This window comes from Parambassis ranga, chromosome 19 (genome assembly GCF_900634625.1).
Source record: "Parambassis ranga chromosome 19, fParRan2.1, whole genome shotgun sequence".
In the NCBI taxonomy this organism is placed as follows: domain Eukaryota; kingdom Metazoa; phylum Chordata; class Actinopteri; family Ambassidae; genus Parambassis; species Parambassis ranga.
Window position 1 is genome coordinate 6,133,653 of NC_041039.1, and position 19,362 is coordinate 6,153,014.

General features: G+C 42.8%; 1 protein-coding gene across 1 annotated transcript; it reads left to right on the forward strand.

Moving 5' to 3' along the window:
* Nucleotides 1-505: 505 nt before the first annotated feature.
* LOC114451607 (syntaxin-binding protein 4-like) lies at nt 506-17,537 on the forward strand. The gene is made up of 17 exons (XM_028430364.1): nt 506-581; nt 3,144-3,217; nt 3,376-3,471; nt 3,552-3,621; nt 4,423-4,497; nt 6,594-6,679; nt 6,902-7,055; nt 7,394-7,526; nt 7,636-7,742; nt 7,907-8,132; nt 8,505-8,586; nt 12,284-12,363; nt 12,731-12,827; nt 13,022-13,146; nt 13,671-13,760; nt 13,960-14,016; nt 17,397-17,537. Exons 1-17 carry the CDS (start codon nt 526-528, stop codon nt 17,535-17,537), a joined length of 1,749 nt encoding a protein of 582 aa, XP_028286165.1. The 5' UTR covers nt 506-525.
* The last annotated feature ends 1,825 nt before the right edge of the window (nt 17,538-19,362 follow it).

Sequence of the window (19,362 nt, forward strand, 5' to 3'; positions counted from 1 at the left end):
GGATGGATGGATGAAGTGAAAACTCCCTTTTCCTTTTTTCCTTTTTGTCCTTTTTTCTTTTCCCTCTTTTAATCTTTGTACCAGCGATGACTCATGTGTCCCTAGATAAATACAAATTTGCATTTTAGTCAGTGCGCACTGAACTGAAGCGTGTTCTCATTACTCTGATGTCCACAGGTGATTCATTTTAAGACATTAAGCCCCTTGCGGTGTCCTTGCTTTTCTGATTTAAAGTTTCACCTTCTGTAACGTCTGTGTCTGTGTGCGTGCATGTGAGACGGATGGGTATCAGCATGGATTAGTGAGTAAAGGTGAGCGTGTCTCTCCCTGTCTAGGCAGATTTCCATCCCTCTCCTCTGTCTCCAGTCACTCACACCGACCTGGTTTAAACCGCTGCTGCCGTCTCATCTCATCCCGTCTCCTTCTCTGAACCACCCGCTGCTGTCTCATGTGTGGTTTTGTGTGTGTGTGATTTTTTATTTATTTATTTTTTTCCTTTCTATTTCAGTCTGAGACTGTTGTGCGATGCCATTCCTCCCACAGGACGCTGAACGACTCGATGGGCTGTCTCTACTCTACTGGTAAGCTAATTTACCCTCTGCTCCTCCTCCCTCCCTCCCTTCCTTCCTTCCTTCCTTCTTTCCTTACTCCCTCATTTACTTCCTTTTTTTAGAAAATAGGAAGAAAACTTGACCCTTCGTGACGTTTCACGGCTTTTCTTGTTTGTTTGTTTTTCTGCCTCGTCCTCCATCTTTGTGTGTGTCCATGTGCGTTGCAGCCTTCTGAGGTGAAATAGGTTTACAGTCTGTTTGGTGACAGATGCCTACGACTTTAAGTCCACATGCTTGTGCACGGTTCTGGGTCACGCATGCCAGAGACATTTTAAAGGACAATAACAACATTTGAATTACTCTATGTGTATTTTTATTTGATTTCCTTTATTCTAAGAGGACTATTTGTTGCTTTTTATTGACTGCTGCAATTGAAGTGAAACTCAAATCAGTTACCGGACAACTGATCTTTTCTCTTGTGTCATGTTTGACCTGTTTAACCTGAAGCTGCAGCAGGTTCTGTGACCGGCAATAATCTGTCAGCGTATGGATCCATCTGCCCGCACTTCCCCGCAGGGAGTCTCCTCTCCACACTCCAGCATAAGGGGAGAGACGGCAAACAGACAGGAGGAGATTAAATATGCAAACACCAAACAATAATCCTCACAGGCTGCAGCTCCCTGCATTTTTACACTGCAAAATCACATCCGTGCAGACTTTTATTCATACAGTTTGGACCGTTATATGTGGACTGATATGTCATTCTTAAAGGTGACCTCGACCTTCAGACTGAGAACTTTTGACACTTATGTCAAACAGTCCGTGTCAAATGACCTTGTTTGCCTCTAGCACTGATTAGTTCATACATTGTTTTCCAAAGTAAGTCTTAGATTTCATATTCCCTTCATCGACTATGAAAACAAACACAAAGTAGTCCTACAGTGTGTCTCCCACCTCCTCGCCTTAGGCCTGTGTGTGATGTTGATCACTTGCGGCAGGTAATGCAGATAATCAGGTATTAAGTGATCAGTTTAATTGCTCCCTCGTGTCCCAGCAGTTGGTTCGGCTGCACGTTGTTGTCTGTCTGTTTGTGGGGCTTCTGTTGCTGTCAGATTACTGATGTGGAAAGGTGGGTTTGTTTAGTGTGCTGGAGAACAAGATAAACTCACAGTAAGTAATGTCATTGATCTGTAAGTCGTACTGATCTCTTGAGGAAATTTACAGACCTCAGGAATCTGCTTAGATCTGAGACCAAGTGTTGTCTAATCATCACTATTAGTGTCTTGTTTTTTATATTATATTATATTATATTATATTATATTATATTATATTATATTATATTATATTATATTATATTATATTATATTATATTATATTATATTATATATACTGTTCCTTAAGATGGATCATGGTATTATTTCAACATAAGCCTCTTCACAGAGATCAGACTGACCTTAACTATGCTGTACATTATCCCTTACATAACACACACTATATGTAAGCCGGTCCTGATGGCAGTGTCTCTTCAAAGGAAGCAAAGAAAGAATTAAGATGAAAGCAGAGCATTCCAACAGTAGGTTAGATTTCACAGTTCAGAGGCCCTGCTAACTTTTTCTAGTGATATATTCAACTGACTTCAGGTCATTCAGATCAACAAATATGGCTGTATGCACTGTATGTTGTAAACACAGTATTCAAATTAATTAGTGTGGTTGTCAAAGGTCAGAGGTCACTGAGGCCATGACTCAAGAGCATATAAACCAGTTATACATGTCTAAAATGATCAAAATGATTATGTGATTACCTTATTTGTCACCATAATGCCCTGCAAATCTATTTGCATTATATTTCTTCAGACTGTGGACAGACATGGATGTAACTAGACAGATAAGACAGCCAGATTGAGGAATGGATAGAGAGGGAGGGAGGGAGAAGGTGAATGTAAACAAACATGGCTTCCATGGAATCAAAGAAAAGAAAACACATTATTATTCTGATTATAAACTAATCCAACTCTAATGGATCAGCTTCCTCATCGTTCACCCCTTAACTCTAGTATCACTGAATTAAGTCAACAGATTCCATGTAGAGGATTCAAACTGAGCTCAAAGCCTTAAAAAATCATGGCCTAGTCTTGTGAGGTTCTGTCAGTGTGTGCACAGTGTGCTGTCTCAGCCTCTTCAGACAGCAGGATCATGTTTAACCAATGTCTTCAGTTTTTAATCTGAACCTCTCCGCACACACACACATTCACACAGCGAGGAGGGAGACTGTCAAGGATATTGTAATTGCTTTGTCATATTGGTTTGTTTATTTATTTTTGTGTGCAATGGAACTTTACAAACATCCAGGTCACCACATGGTTCAATGGCCGTGCCGTTTAAGAGGCGGCTGATTTTATTGGTCCGATGTTGCTGGGTGTGGAGGTGGGAGGGAGGGGAGGGAGACAATAACAAAATCCTGTGATGATTTGATTATTTGGTGCAGCAGAGCACTGAGGAAATAGCGAAACAGAGGGATGGAGAGAGGGGCTTTGGCTGCGGCAGGGTGTTGATATGTCTTTGAATCTGTTGTGTTTTTGCTTGTTGCCAGGACTATCATGGGCCCCCACGGCATCAGCCGAGCCGTACAGAGGCTGGAGTTCAGCGACTGCAAGAGGGGACTCGGTGAGCATCTCGACCTTACTGACCTCTGAGTCAATGTTAATCACTTTCTCTCTTTAAGCTGCAGCTCAGTGTGTGAGAATTTTCCCTGTCTACAATTGAACCAAGGGTGTTTTTATATGCAAATTCAAGCATGTTTTTAAACCTGTGTGTGCTCACAGGTGTTAAAATAATCGGAGGTTACAGAGAGCTGACAGGAGAGGAGTTTGGCATCTATATTAAGCGAGTAATAGCCGGCGGACTGGCTGCTCTGGATGGTAGGTTGTCTTTAAGAAAAGATATTATCATCACTATTATTATCATCATCCTCCCTCACCTGTCTGTCTGTCTGTTCTAGGTCGGCTTAAGTCAGGTGACCTGATTTTAGATGTCAACAACATCAGTCTCATAGGGGTAACCAATGAGAGGTGAGTGTATTTTTAGATGAAATTTTGTATTTAAGGCCCAGAGTTTCTGGTTGGCAGCACATTTTAAATGCAATGCTATGCTAAACACAATTGAACCTTAGGTGTTAAATATGGGATTGCCCTAAAATGGACCTGTGGGCGGTTTGTTTCACACCTACAACAAATTATGATTATTATCTGCACCTGGCGCTGGGTGGCATGGCAGGTCGCAGTGAGGACAACATGATGCAATCGTGCAGCTGGGATTTTGTTCTGGTGTCCTCGCAGGTTCAGTGGAGAAATACAGTGTGGAGTTTAAGCTTATTGATGGACTTCAGAATGCTGAATTGAATGGAAGGCAGAATTTTTTTGGAAGATTATGTCATTTTTTTAAGCTGTTGTGCAGACATGAAGTCAGAGATTCTTAGGGGTCATTCAGGGACACACTTTATATGAATAGATGACTGTTCAGGAATGTGTTCTAGGATCTCATATCATCTAAAAATCTATGTGTTTATAGAGGACAATATGTCCTGTCCTTGTGCAGGATACACTTTTTTACTTTGAGAAACTTTTTTATTTTAACATTAAAGATATTGGCATGTGTTTTTGTCCCCTATGTTAAACTTCTCATAAGTAGTGGGTGACACCAGACACAGCCTTTGGAAACAAGGCTAACATTAGCCACTGACGCCATGTTGTCTGGCTGAAATATTGTGTCAGGCTAAAATTTTAACAAACAAACCCTAGAGGCTGTTTGTTGCATTGCACACACAGTGAATAAGAGCCCATTGCATGTGTTAATGCTCTGTTTCCTGACAGGGCGGTGGAGATCTTGAGGACAGCCTCGCTCTCCAATCACATGTCACTGCTGATCGCCCGAGACGATGAATCCAGGTAAACAAAAGGCAGCACTTACACTGTGCAAAAAATCTGTGTCTCAGAATGTGTTTGTGATCCTTTGCCTGTCCACCATCTTTGTAAACATACCCTGCTCAAGGTCATGAGAATTGCGACACAAGCAGTGAGCAAGAAAGTCTGCAGGATTATTCTCCTTTTTACAAGCTGTGCTGACAGACCTGTGATGTTCAGACGTTTCCTCAGTCATTTCAGAATAATTAAAAGGAGCCTTTAAGCTACTTATGTTGCCTGACTCGGTGTGTGTTGAGGACAAGTCTGGGTTTAAAAAGAGGTTTTTCTAAAGGTGGAATCTCCTTTTTATTCCCAGTGTGACGATTCCCCGACACACACAACTATCATAGAAATGCAGCATGTCAGTCGTTTGATCCGTCCTCGGTGGTGTAAACTCTGAGGTGTGTGTGTGTGTGTGTGTGTGTGTGTGTGTGTGTCACTGACAGGCAGGAGGTAAACTGACCTGGCACTCTGCTGGTCTGTGTGCTTTTACATGTCAACCTAAACACAGCCTGACACAATAGGGACAGGATGCTGTCGCCTTACAGGGTCTATCCTCTGGAAAAGAGCCGCAGCTCATCACAGATACAAAACAACAAAAGGGGGGGGGGGGCGGAAACAACAGCAATCTGAAAACAGTAAAAGGGACAGTTTTATGATCAAAAACAACTTTGTGATCCGCAAATGATGATGCCATCTGCAGGGGAATTACAGGTGGATTCAATCTCAGTACAGACAGGATGTGATGTGATGTCTAATAAAGGTGTCCACACAGCTTTCAGAGGAAACGCACGTCATGCAGTTTGTCCCTCAGTGTCCTCAGTGAGTCTGCAGAAGGTGAAATGAGGTGCCACATGATAAACAAAGAGTTCACCAGCTTAGAGCAGTTGATAGGAAGTGACGCGTTGTTGTGACTGCACAGAAAAGGTCGTTCCACCTCTGGCAGAGAGAAGTCCATTTTCATCCATGTTACGAAACCCAACCAGAAGGTAGAGAGTCTGTGTGTGTGTGTGTGTGTTTATGTGAAAGCTGCTTTGTGGCGACACATCAGATACTCACCTCAGAGCTCGACCTGGATTGTTGCGGCGATTTGTTTCACACCTACAACAAATTATGATTATTATCTGCACCTGGTGCTGGGTGGCATAGCAGGTCGCAGTGAGGACAACATGATGCAATCGTGCAGCTGGGATTTTGTTCTGGTGTCCTCGCAGGTTCAGTGGAGAAATACAGCGTGGAGTTTAAGCTTATTGATGGAGTTCAGAATGCCGAATTGAATGGAAGGCAGAATTTTTTTGGAAGATTATGTCATTTTTTAAGCTGTTGTGCAGACATGAAGTCAGAGATTCTTAGGGGTCATTCAGGGACACACTTTATATGAATAGATGACTGTTCAGGAATGTGTTCTAGGATCTCATATCATCTAAAAATCTATGTGTTTATAGAACTTTTTTTACTTTGAGAAACTTTTTTATTTTAACATTAAAGATATAGTACTGAAATTTTATCTTCCCCTTCTGGCAGTTTGTGGAACTACACAAACACTGTTGACACTAATCTTGCTATTACTTTTAGCGTACTTAAATAATAGAAATAATGAAATGTTGTTTTGGAATTGTTTTAAAACTGTCCCTTCAATATCAAACAAAAAAAGAGCCATTTCTTCCAAGAGCAGGCCATTGACAACATGTTCAACAACATTGATTTGATAATGACTTCATTAGTGTCATATTTGCATTAAAAAACAATGCCTGTGTCCTCTGACCTCTCCTGTTTTAAAGTTAACACTTTCAAATCCAATCCAGATGAGATGCTTGATTGCTGTTAGGCTGACCTCAGGTTTTCTGTGCGTCCATGTGAGGGAGACAAACACTCACAGATCAGACCACAAACACAGACAACATGACGCAACTCAGGTTCTGCAGTCGGAATGTGTTTTTGTCTCTGCTGTTGTGGATAGTTCTTGTAATATATACAAGATCCATTCAGTAAGGCATGCTAGGGGACATGTGGAGATAGCTTTAAAATCATGTCTTCTTTAAAATATGATTGTGTGATGTGTTGTGTTGTGCGTCTTTCAGAAGGGAGTTTGCAGAGCTGATGGAGAAGTACGGTTCCAATAATGTCACAGCTACAGGACAAATCTCTCCAACACAGCTCTCCACAGGTAAAATGTTTTTACTCGTGAGGACACTTTAAACTGAAAAACTGACCCGGCCCTTTGATGAGGTGCAAACTGAAAAGCTCTGACTTTCCAATTACTTTTTCCCTTTACAATAAAATGTCATCCCACGTTCGTCTTCCTCCACCTCCTCCCACTCTCTTTCTATTTTTCCTCTCTCTCCCACCTCTTCCTGCTCACCTCTCTTCTTCTCTTGTTTCTGCTCAGGAAAGCTGACAGACACGGCCTCCTCCTCCTCCTCATCGCGATCGGAGAGCCCCCAGCTCCTTAGTCCTAAAGAGGGGGTCGGCGCCTACACCCACACAACCCCTTATACTGCCAACCCCCCCTACAATGTGCACACGCCCACACACGCCTTCAGGTAGGAAGCAATCTACAGAAATAACCTCCTCAAAGCGATGCCTTCACTGTCCTGTACATCCAACTTTTTTTTATTCCTGCTTTGTATCAACTTTCTGTCAGCAGTTTAAGAAAGTTAACAGCTGCTTCCTCCTGTCTGTCACTGGTGGTTACATAAACTGCATGGAAACAGCAGCAACGACTAAAAACAGTGAAAAGCATCTTCAGCAGTTTCACAGAGGAGAGGAGGAGGAGGAGGAGAGTTAGAGATTATGTCGTAGAGGGATTGAATGTGGTTTTTAATCATGCTCTGTCTCATCCTGCCTCTCTCTCTCTCTCTCTCTCTTTCTCAATCCCCAGTGACAGTGTCATTCAGTTGATATGTGTTGCCAAGGGAACAGGCCTGGGGCTTGTGATCAAGGGAGGAGCCAACCGTGCCGAAGGACCAATGGTGGTTATTCAGGAAATAGTGCCTGGTGGGGACTGCCAGAAGGTTAGTGGTGGCAATCTCTGCTAATCTCAATTCAGGATTATAAATCTTGATTCAGAAAGTTTGGATCATTAGCTTATTCATCAGTTCTGATTTGAATGTGCTGTTTTAGGATGGCAGGCTGCAGGTCGGCGACCAGCTGGTGTCCATTAACAAAGAATCACTGATCGGAGTCACATATGAGGAAGCAAGAAGCATCCTGACAAGAACCAAACTCAGGTCTAACACACCTTACACCTGCACACTCCTTCACAGGCAGAATCATTAATAATTCATCCAGTGACATCAGACCATAAGTGATATTTTTAGTAACAGCCTTATTGATTTGATTGAGTTAAATAACCTAAATTTATTTTTTGTTGTATTCTCATTTTTTGTTGTAGACCCGACCCCACTGTGGAAATTGCCTTCATCAGACGGAGGTCGTCCTCCAGCTCCAGCAGTGGACCACACAGCCCTATCTCCTTGCCGGGTTCCGCTGGCGGAGGCGGACCCCAGACGAAGGCCCCTGGGCTGGGCAACGCACCTCCGCAGTCAGCCACAGTTACCAAGATCACCTCCAGCCGAAACCCCACCAGCGAGACCCTACCTGCGGTCAATGTCACCCAGGTCTGAGCTTCTAATGTTTAAATCAGAAAAAAAGCATAAAAAATATATAAAGTGTAAATATAAAGTACACCCTCTTGCAACCACAAAACAACAAAATGATAGATAAATAAGATTTCTGGCTCCCAGGTGTATTTAATACAGGTAAGGAGCTGACATTGGGAGCCCTTTCAGCTTGATACCTGTATAAAAGACACCTGAGAACCAGAAATGTTGCTGATTGAAGGAGGATCAAAACTTATTTCATTCATCTTTTGTTATTGTTCTGTCTCTCACTGTTCAATGACCTGTGTCATGTCAGGACATAATCCAGGAATATGGGCACATGATGATGATGATACTTTTATTATGAATATGTTGTGTTAATGTTTGAAGGTGCAAGTGTGTCCTGGCAGAACAGAGCAGACATGTGTTTCCTCACCACCAGATATTGACAGCATCAAAGAGACAAACCCCGGTGAGTAGGTTGACGCGACTTAACTGAACTCATCCGAAAATGGGTCACCGTGCTGTAACCATGATTTGTAGTTTATTGTTTTATTTGTTTAAGCGGTGGCTGCTGTTTGTGCCGGCACAAATTCCTTAAAGTTCAGCGTTGGCTAAGTCTTCGCTATGTAGCCTGGCTAGCTACATCAGCTAAAATAAGCTAGGAACAGGCTGAAATACCAAAAACTGCAGTTCCTCAAGTGGCCACTTGAGTCTGTCTTTAAAAGTGGATTAATCCCCTCTTTTGCATTTAGTTTGTGCTTGTATTTACTTGGTGTCTCTTTGTAGTCACTTTTTTGTCTCTGTGGGACTGTTTTATATCTCTTTGCAGTCCCCTTTTCTGTCTTTTTGTTGTTTTGTATCTGTTTGTAGTCCTTTAGTGTCTTTTGAGTCATGGTGTTGATGTCTGAACCTCTTTATAGTCACATTTTGTCCCTGCACAGTTGTTTTGTATCTCTTTGTGGCTTTTCGGTGCCTCTGTAGTTTTGTCCCTGTCTGTCATCACATTTATGTCTCTTTGTGCCTGTTTTGTGGCTCTTTGTTGCCAAGTTATTCCCTTTGCTGCACTGCCTCCAACATCTGGTTGTCATTAGGACAGCTGAGATGGCCGTCAGACTTTGCTTGGAGTCCTGCAGAGATCTTGCATTGAGCAATATTTGACAGCTCGTTTGAATAATCAACGTTACCACAACCATCTGCCTCAGAAATCCAGATCAGAACAAATCAAACGTTGCGGCCTAGAAAACACAGATGGGAGTCTGAACGTGCAGTCCTGTGCTCTGTACACCCACCATCCACCCCGACAACCTTCTCACAGCTCAGACGTGGAATATCAACTAAACATTTAACTGTGAAAGGATTGTCAGTCCTTTAAAGAAGCTGCTTATTTGCATCAGGATATATCAGAATGTAAATGCACAATGAGTTGTTAATGAAGTTGCTAAGGAGAGGAAGGCAGGGCAAGGGACAGATGGCGTGTGGTTGGCTGCCTTTTGGAGAAGGAAGTGAGGCAGGCAGGAGGTCTGGCCTGTGATTGGCCGCAGACGTGTGAAGCATCATGCCGGCTCTGTGTGTGTGCGAGGAATCCTGAGGTCTTTCTGCATATGTGCGTTTTTACAGATTGTTGTTTGACGTCACGCTTTGAGACTCCAAAGCAGATGGAGAATGTTGAGGTTATTTAGGGCAGCAGAGGGGGAACCTCCAGCTGATACAGGTGAAGCAAAACACCAACCCGAACTGTTCTACGCGGATCTATCCAGATAATTAAAAATCCTATTTAAAATTAAAGTGCAACTACCAACAGAGAAACTGTCAATGAGAAGACAGAGGAAATACATAATGAACCCTCTAATGTGTTAGCAATATGACTGAACGAGCCATAGAAATTGTGTTTATTTGTGATTACTTGGCATCTATTTGAAGTTGTATTTGTCTGATCCTTATTATTTCTTCGTATCTATGGCCATGTTTTGTCTTTTTATGGTTGTTTTGCGCCCCGTTGTAGTCACTTTGTGTGTTTACAGTGGCAGGCAAAAGTTTGGGCACCCCTTAGGAAAATCACTGCATCCGTTTGTCACTTGCTGAGGTTTTGAAGCAGCAACTTCCTTTTAACATGTTATACCTTATGGAAACAGAAACATTCCAGCAGTGAAAAAACTTTTATTAGCCTAACAGAAACATTTTACATGCATTTAAACAAAAGTATGTGCATAAGCCATTTCACAAAGAAATAATTCCATTAATATTTACCTTTGCTGCAATAACAGCCTGTAGATGCCTCCTACAGCCACAGAGAAGTCCCTGAAGTCTGGCAGGTGGTATTTTGGCCTATTCCTCCATACAAAACACCTCCAGTTCAGTCAGGTAAGACAGCCTGCTTCAAATCAGTCCATACATTTTAATACATTTTCAATAATGTTAAGGTCTGTGGACTGGGATGGCCCTTCCAGAACATTGTACACGTGCTTCTGCATGAATTCCTTGGTGGATTTTGAACAGTGCTTAGGATCATTGTCCTGGTAAACAATCCAACACTGGCATAGCTTCAACTTTGAGACTGACTCATGAACATTCTTGTCAAGAATCTGCTGATACTGAGAGGAATTCATGTGGCCCTCAACTTTAACAAGGTTTCCAGTACCAGTGCTGGCCACACAGCCCTAGAACATGATGGACGGATGGATGGATGGATGGAGTTCTTCTCATGGAGTTCAGTTTTTTTAACCTTGCATACCTCCTCTAGTTTTGACCAAATAACTCTATCTTAAGCCTCCAATACACTGTGCGATTTTGGGGAAGTCTGTGTTTAACACCAACTCACACAGATGTATGTGCTCACACTGTAAGGTGCAATGGTCGGCTGCGACGTCACTGCTCACACTACACACGAATTCAGGTGCTCAGGTGATCACATTGAACCGGAAATTAAACATGTCTAACCCGGAGCTGTTGCTGTTTCAAAGGAAACATCTAAGTCAGTCACAATCTGTGCTGCGTGTTGCTGCCTCAGCTTATCAAATATAGCCTCCATCAATTCTGTCCAATGCCATGTGGGCACCACCATGTTTGTTATCATCTGAAACAATTTCGTGTAGGCGCAGTGACATCGACCGTGTTCGGCAAACGCATGCGCAGTGGGGGAAAAACACAGACTTCGGGCCGTATCTCTGCTTAAACTGTGCGATACTCTCACGAGGGCCGACAAAAATTTAAAACATGTCAGAAATTCAACCGATCAGCCGATCGCCGTTCGTACGACGTTAATCATGTGACCTCCAGTACACTGCCCGATTAAAGACGCACGACAAAGCTGAAATTCGGCCCGACCCAAAAAACGTACGACTCAAAATTCGGGTCAAAATCGGACCAAAAAACGTGTGTGCCCGGCTTTAGTCTCATCTGACCACAGTATTTCTTTCCAAAATGCAGATGTGCTTTTGCATGCCTCAGGTGACTCAGACTACATTTCTGACAGTGGAGACAGTCCAAAACTTCTAGATCATTTCTTGTACCCTTTTTCTAATGCATAATAATAAATTATCTTAGTTTTTAGGTCAGTGGGGAGCTGTTTAGAGGCCCCCATGTTTCCACTCCACCTATGTTATTAACCTTTCTCATGATTGATTCCACCTGTCTTTGTAACTGAAGATCTAACGAGCCAAATCAAAGCAGTTTTGTTCTGCAACCTGTCATCTATAAATCCCTACAGGTCTTGAAATGAATGTGATTAAAATGTTTCTGTTGGGCCAATAATAATTTCACTGCTGAAATGTTTCTGTTTCCATAAGGTTTGAACATATGCTAAAATGAAGCTGCTGCTCCAAAAGCTCAGCAAGTGACAAACTGATGCAGTGATTTTCCTAAGGGGTGCCCAAACCTTTGCATACCACTGTATGCATTTGTGTCTGTACTGTAACCTCTTGGTGGTTGTGCTGTGTCTCTTTGTAGTTACTTTTTTTGTCTTTGTTGTTTTTCCGTATCTCTTTGTTGACTTTGCGTCTCTTTACAGTGACATTGTAGATGTTTAGTGACATTTTGTAATCAGTTTCTGTCATTTTCGTCTTGTGACTGTACTGACTTTGTGTGTCTTTTGTTTTTTTTGTGTGTTTCTGTGGTTGTTTTGTGACTCACAAAAGTCAATTAACAACATATATAACATGCGTCTGCAGAGTGTGCAAGCAGTCAGCCTCCACAGAGGAAATGTTCCCTCAGCGCCAGCTGTCGCCTCAAACTGGAGAGGTTGGAGCAGGTGAGTGTTTTATCATGTGAATGAGAAGCCAAAATCCTGCAGTCACACCTGTTCCGTGGTTCATTAGGCAGCTGCAGGGAGTGTGGTGGACAATAAGCGTGCAGGATTTAAGTCAGTGGTTTTTGCACAGGAAAGGTTGTGGGCCACACATAAGACAGCTGAGCACTGCATATAAACATCATGATCCTGGAAAGGTCAGTGGGCTTCAGTGGCATCATGTGAGCTAAAATCAGCTCTGAAAAGCGGTGATACAGGCGTTTTATTGGTTATTGGCTGCATGAATGAGGCTGTTGGTCAATTTATGTTTTACCCCTGCAAGCTGTATGCATTGATCTCTATGTGTGTGTGTGTTTATGTGTGTGTCAAGGCTCTGGATCTGATTGGTCTAAAGCCCACAGAGGCTCAGCGGCAGGCGCTCAAGTCCAGACTGCGAGCTGATCCAGCCGGGACGGTGGCCTTCACAGGTGAGACAGCAAACTCACAACATCTTTTATTTATTTTATTAGTCTTCTTCCCAAACCTGCTGCCTGTAAGTCTGAAGTGAGGGTATAAAAGTCTTCAGATATATGTATATATTTTACAATATTTGTGCTTCAGATCTGTGATATTATTTGTTGATGGATGATTTGTTGCATTTATCTATGTTTTATGTTTCCAGACTTTGAGAACCTGATCAGGGAGCTGTTCAAACCTCAGCTAGAAGAGCTCGCCGTCACCCGGCCGGGCTCCAGGTTCACCTCCGACGACCTGTCCAGCCTGTTGGAGTCGCCCACAAACCCACGGGTAGGAGCACAATGCCAAAGTTCTCCTGCCTGAGCAGTCTCAATTCACCTAATTGATTTAGCCATAATGTATTGAGATATTTATATATTTTATTAAATAAAATAAGAATTAAATTAGTTTTTCTCCTTTTTCTTTGGAACTTTATCGAGAACTTTCACAATATTTCGAAATGTCCTGATCATAAGCTGCATGCAGACCTGTATCAATACGAGCGCATTGATCTGTTGTTGCTCTGAATGGAGGAGACCATCCTATCAGCAGGCTGTAAAGATTTTGCGCACTGCCAGGGTTGCACAATATCAGATCTATAATCGATCACAGCCTGAGCCGCAACTCTACATGGTGTCATTCTAAAAACAAAACATTCACCAAAAAACTGGATTATAAACAAAAAGCCTCCTAAACTTGAAGAAGGACACTTAAAATTGTATTGATGTCTAGTCACATTAATTATTAAATAGTTTGTATAGTTGTTGTTTTTTTTTTAGTCTACCTACCAGGTGTTAATGTGTGTTTTTGTGCAGCCATCACTGTCAGACTCTGAGGACCTGGAGGAGATGGAGAGGCTGAGGAAGGAGCACATCGAGGCTCTGAGGGAGATCAAGAGGCTGCAGGTAAAAGCACACACAGGACTGATCATTGGTAAAATGAGCATACTCCCAGTAGACCACAATACACAACAATGTTTAACAATATGCAGATGACACACTGTTCTATTAACTCGTCACATAGAGACCACAAATCCAATTTAATTAAGTGATAACAATTGCAGAATTTCCTGTTGAAGTGCATGTCTCTCTATCTCCTCTGCAGGAGCAGCTGGTGGAGTCTCAGAGAGTTCACCATCAGATGGAGGAGGAGCTCAGTAAAGTAAACAGGTGAGTCACACCTGTGGTAGGGATTCACACCTGTGTAACACCTGTAAGGAAGTCATGGTTAGTCATTTAGTCCTCACAGTTTTGGAGCTGTTTGTATTTCGGATCTTTTTAAAGTGAAGAACTATAGATGATTCATGCACAATGGGGCTGTGAAGCTGAATGATACTGTGTGTGATCTATTTTAAAACAGGGTAGCCAGTGTGTGTGTGTGGGTAGGAGGTTGAGGCCAAAGCAGCAGGCCAACAGTAGGAGGAGTCCTCCGTTCAGGTTTTTTAAAATAGACCCTCTTTGTGTTTGTTTGTTGTGATTCACGGCTGAAGGGTCTTACCTTTTATGGCTCCCACTCTGCTGCCTCTCAACTTCTGTTCGCTTGCATAAACCGATCGATATCAACATTTAGATGCATCTAATAAATGTACTGTAACAAAGAGAGAGTCAGTCGGGCCATCTGTATTTCAGAATTGAGAAAAGACTCAGCTCCTCCCACTGTGGATTTTTACTTTGTGTGTTTCATGTATGTCCTGTTTTTTTATTTTTTAGAGTATCTTTCAGTATAAATACAATAAAAATAAGTAGTTGAGTTTTAATATTGGTTAGCAACCGGAAAAATATTGTTGCATTATTGATGAAGAAAAAAAGGGATGACTTCTTTTTGCAGCGTCCCCTGGTGTATGGATGCTGGCATCTACAGTACAGTTCCATGTAAAACAAGTTGCTCAGTAGCTATATCAAGCGAATACAACTCTGCCTGAGATTGAAAGCTCTCTGAGCGCATTTTTAATGAGCCTGTGCAGGTGGGTTAAGCTGACAACCTTTAATGCTCTAAGTAGGATTTCTTCTACCTGCCTGGCTGAGTCATCCTCATTTGACCTGCAGGCTCTCACAGTGACTCATCAATACTTTATTGTTTTAAAAATGCAGCTTTAAACCAGCAGGTGGAGCTATTTCTGACAGTGAACATCACATTTGCCCCAGATATGCTATTTAACCCACTGCTACCATGCTAACCAAATTTTTGCTTCTTTTTTTTCACCCTTTTTGTTTTCACTTATGCTAGGCTAACTAGCTAACTTACAGACATTGTTTCATATTTTTCTTTAAACGTGGTTGATTTGCGCCTCTATCACAGTCTTCAGTAGCCCATGTTACCGGCATTATATGTTATTACATAACAGCCGGACAATGCAACAAGCTGCCATCAGTATAAATGTGAGCGTCATCTCTCAGTCAGTTCAGCCGGGCTGAAACTAGACTGGCTGCTGCTCTTTTGTTCTGCCGCTCGCTGCCAGGCTGTACAGCTTGTGCACAGCAAGAGATTTTTTTTTCTCCCATTATGTTGCCTTTTCTGGAAGGTGAGCAGTGGAGAAGAAAACGGCTGACATGATGCTCCCTTATTAGAGCTTGAAGTCTGGCTTCAAGACTTCAAGCTCCCCCTGAAGCCACAGCTGGAGGACAGAGAGAGACTCCTGCAGGGATCCATTGGTTGCCCAACTAGACGAGGCCCCACACACCACCACAACAACATACAGACACACACATACACATGTCCACACTGTTGCACACTTCATGCACAGAGAACAGTCTAATTTTAACACCCAACTGTGTCCCAGTTCTGGACTGTGATGAAGACGCCGTGCTGCTGTACTCTGATGTACAACATACAGGACTGAAGTGTACCTGTACTGTTGTTAATGCTGTGAGTAACACATTCTGAAACTGACCTTTCAGTAAATGTATTTTAGCAGTTCAGGAAGTTCAAAAGAAAACTAGAAAACAGCATCATGACATCAGAACAGATAATAATCATGATAGCATCACCTGATCTGTCCCTAACAAAGAGAGACAGACAGGTGCAGAGAGCCTCATTTTGTTCTTGGAACAGCAATTTGCAGAATTTTAGAAATGCAAGCAGCCCTGCAGAGAAAAGTGAAGGCAACAGATGGACGGCTCTCACTCTCTGCAAGCGTGTGTTGTGTGTGTTTGTGTGTGATTTTCCGAGTCATATTTGGAAATTGCGTCTGCTTTGTGTGTTCTGTTATCTTCCACTACATATGATAGCGCCGCAGGATAAGAGCAGAACCAGCCAAATTGACACCTAGATGTGCAGAACCTGAGAGTTAAAGACTTTATCTGTCTTTTATGACACTTACAAATGGCTTCTGTCAGATTTCACTTCTTTGCATTTGTTGTGCCATTCTCCTGGAATTATGTTGCACTGAGGATCGTGACAAACTTCATGTGTCTCTCCTTATCTTTTACTACCCCTCATCGCGTTACTGACTGATGAGAGCGGCACTGAAGGGACCTCCAGTGTTTGTTTCGGCGCAGAGGGTTAGAGTTACCGGTTGCCAGTGTGTTGCCAACAGTACTGGGAGTGGTTGCTTCCCAGTTAAGAGTGTCTAATTGTTGCTGGTGTCTGTTACACCCCCTGGCAGTTATGGTAACTTCCACTGCAAGGGCTCCACACACTGACTGTAGATTAGGCAGAGCTTTTGTTAAAGACATCTGGAGTTAAAGCTGTCTGTAGCAACCAACACAGTACTGCGAAATAGCTACTAGCATGAGGGACAACAGCAGGGACACTCATGATTTTTGTATTAAATGGTCATAGCCATTTAATAGAATCCTGGGTGCCTTAGCTATTTCACATCATCTGCCTTTAAATTCTAAAATAAGAACAAACATTTTTATAGACTGTTCAGGTAATATATTGCTTTATAAGGTTTTTTGTAATTACCGCACCTTGCCAGTAGAGTTGCTGCAACCCCCTCAGCACCCCTGCTCCCATAACAGAGGATTTATGAATTGTAGTCTGCCTGTCTGTCCATCTTTATATCATTAAAAAACACCACTAATAGGTCAAGGTCACAATATTGTTGAGCATATTTGGTCATAAATTGAGGGATTCAATAGAATTGAAGCTCACATTAAGAACACGATTTTAAATCTACAAGGTCAAAGGTCATCTTTATTGTGATGCCAGGGAGCTTGATTCAGTGGTGGAGGAATATGACTGGTGGGGCCCCATCATATAATTTAATTTTTTAGCAAATGTAGTATAAATGAAAGGAACAACAGCTTCCTTCTTTGTGCTTTGTTTTCCTGGGTGATGCTAGTTCCTTTAATGTGTGTAACCTTATCAGAGGCAGTGGTATGCTGAGCAGTGACAGGCCTGCTGAGTGCTGCTGGGCTCAGCGCACAAGAGTCCCGTCATGCTAACTCAACCTGACACCAAGAACGCTTAAACCATGACTCAAGCACCTGGAAAGAATTTATGAGGGTGAAAAAGCACTGCCCGGTCCTTGAATGCATCACAGAGAGCCAACTCATAATTTGCTGAGAAATCTTAACTCTTTTTTTTTTTTTTTACAGGAAGTAAAGCTCGGAGCGGAGGAGAGTCGAGCTCTGAGGACTCGGATCCAGCTGGCTGAGGCTGCACAGAAGCAGGCGAGGGGGATGGAGATGGACTACGAGGAGGTGATCCACCTGCTGGAGGCCGAGATCGCAGAGTGAAGACTCAGAGAGTGGAGTACCGACGCCGAGCAATAAAGTGAGCCACACTGCTCAGAAATGTATCCCACATTTTTCCAAGCATCCACCCTCCTCCCTACACCTCCTCCACATACTCTGGTTTCTCTCTCCGTCATCATCAGCATTGAATCTGGGTCAGTGTTTTGCAGTGACAGAGCAGCATCCTCTCTGACAGCTTGTGTTTTTATAGGAATCCAGGCAGCGTGGTTTCCTCTGAGTTGCTGCTAGGTATAAGCGTCCTAAATCTACAGAGAGAAATAAATCCCGCTGTTCCACACACACAGAAATAAACACAATAACAAAAGTCTTCTTCTATTAAAAACACTGTCAACCGTTTGAGCTCTTTTTTTTTTTACATATTTCTTGCTTGTCTCGGTCCCCCTCCTTTATTAATATCTGATTTTTCCCACCCCAAGGAAGAGACGGAGGAGCTGAAGAAGACGAGTGCCGTCCTGGAGTGTCAGCTACGAAGAGTGACGCATGCCAAAAAGGGTTTTGAGATGTCAACAGGAAAAATGCTGAGCTTTGTGGAGGTAAACAATCAAACAAACTAACTTTGATTCTGTCTTAAATCTGTAGTGTGAATCTGGCATCAAACACAATGTTAAATGAGGGTAGTTCATCATTTTTGCTGTTTCTGCAGAATGTTCAAAGTTCCGCTGGGAAAGCCATGGACCCACAAAGAGTTTACAGGTACACAATCTGTGTGTGTGTGTGCATGCCTGTCAAACTTAATGACAGCCTACTGGTCATTAGCAACATGCTGGCTGTGTAACACGTCTGAATGCAGGACTGTGAGCTGGTAGAGTAGTTGCTATAGCAAACCCACAGCCCCCATCTTAACATGTGTGTTTTGTTACCATATATGAATGTACATCAGTGTGTGTGTGTGATGACAGGCCTGGAGGAGCAGATGTGTGTCATTCCTTAAATGAGGTCATGCTTTGTGTCTTAGGTGTGGGTATCTGTATTCCTTGTGTGTGTTGCAGGTTAGCTTAAGGTTAGCAGTGAAGTGAATGCAATGTCCTCTGAAGTGATGGAAACTTGGAGCTGTGTGTGTCTTGAGAGACCCTGACACCTCAGCCAGAGTCACATAATGAGAGATCCAGCAGAGCGCAGAGCCCATTAGTCCAGGTTACACACACGCACACACACACTCAGTGGTCCAGCTTGGCCCACTTCAGCCCAGGTAGGACAGCGTTTAGCTCCTGGTAATGGCCACCCACAGCGAGCGGTGTTGTTATGAAACATCTTGACCTACAGGGACATTGTGGGGTCACTGCGTGATCTTTGTCATCCAATTATCTGATCAGCTGTTACAAGGACACCACAGAAGAAGAACAGAACATGTTAGATGTTCTGCTTCTAGCGGTCAGATTTTCTGTCTTTTTTTTTGCAATTTGTTATATTTTCTTTCCTCTTGCTCTGTCCTTTGTATTCCTCCTGCTCTTCATCTTTGAATCACTGTTTTACGATATGCTGCTGGTCGTCGCCTCCTCTCTGTGTTTTTAGACTCCTCATCTTGCATCAACTCCTGGTCTCTTGTGTAAGTCTGGCACCGTAAATCAGGTCAAACGGTTATGTTATTAAGTCACCTAGCTATGTCTCCTGCCTGCTTCCTTTTATTTCAGCACAGGTCAGTGGGACACCTTTGCTCATCTTTCGTAACCATGGGGCCCCCCTGGTTGTGTTTTCCCTTTTCATCCTTCTTTCTAGGCCAGTCGACCACTGAAATGTCAGCAGGCTGCTCTATTATGACCTCTTGTTCCACACTGTGAGAAAATAAAGGGTCCTTCCGCGCCTACTT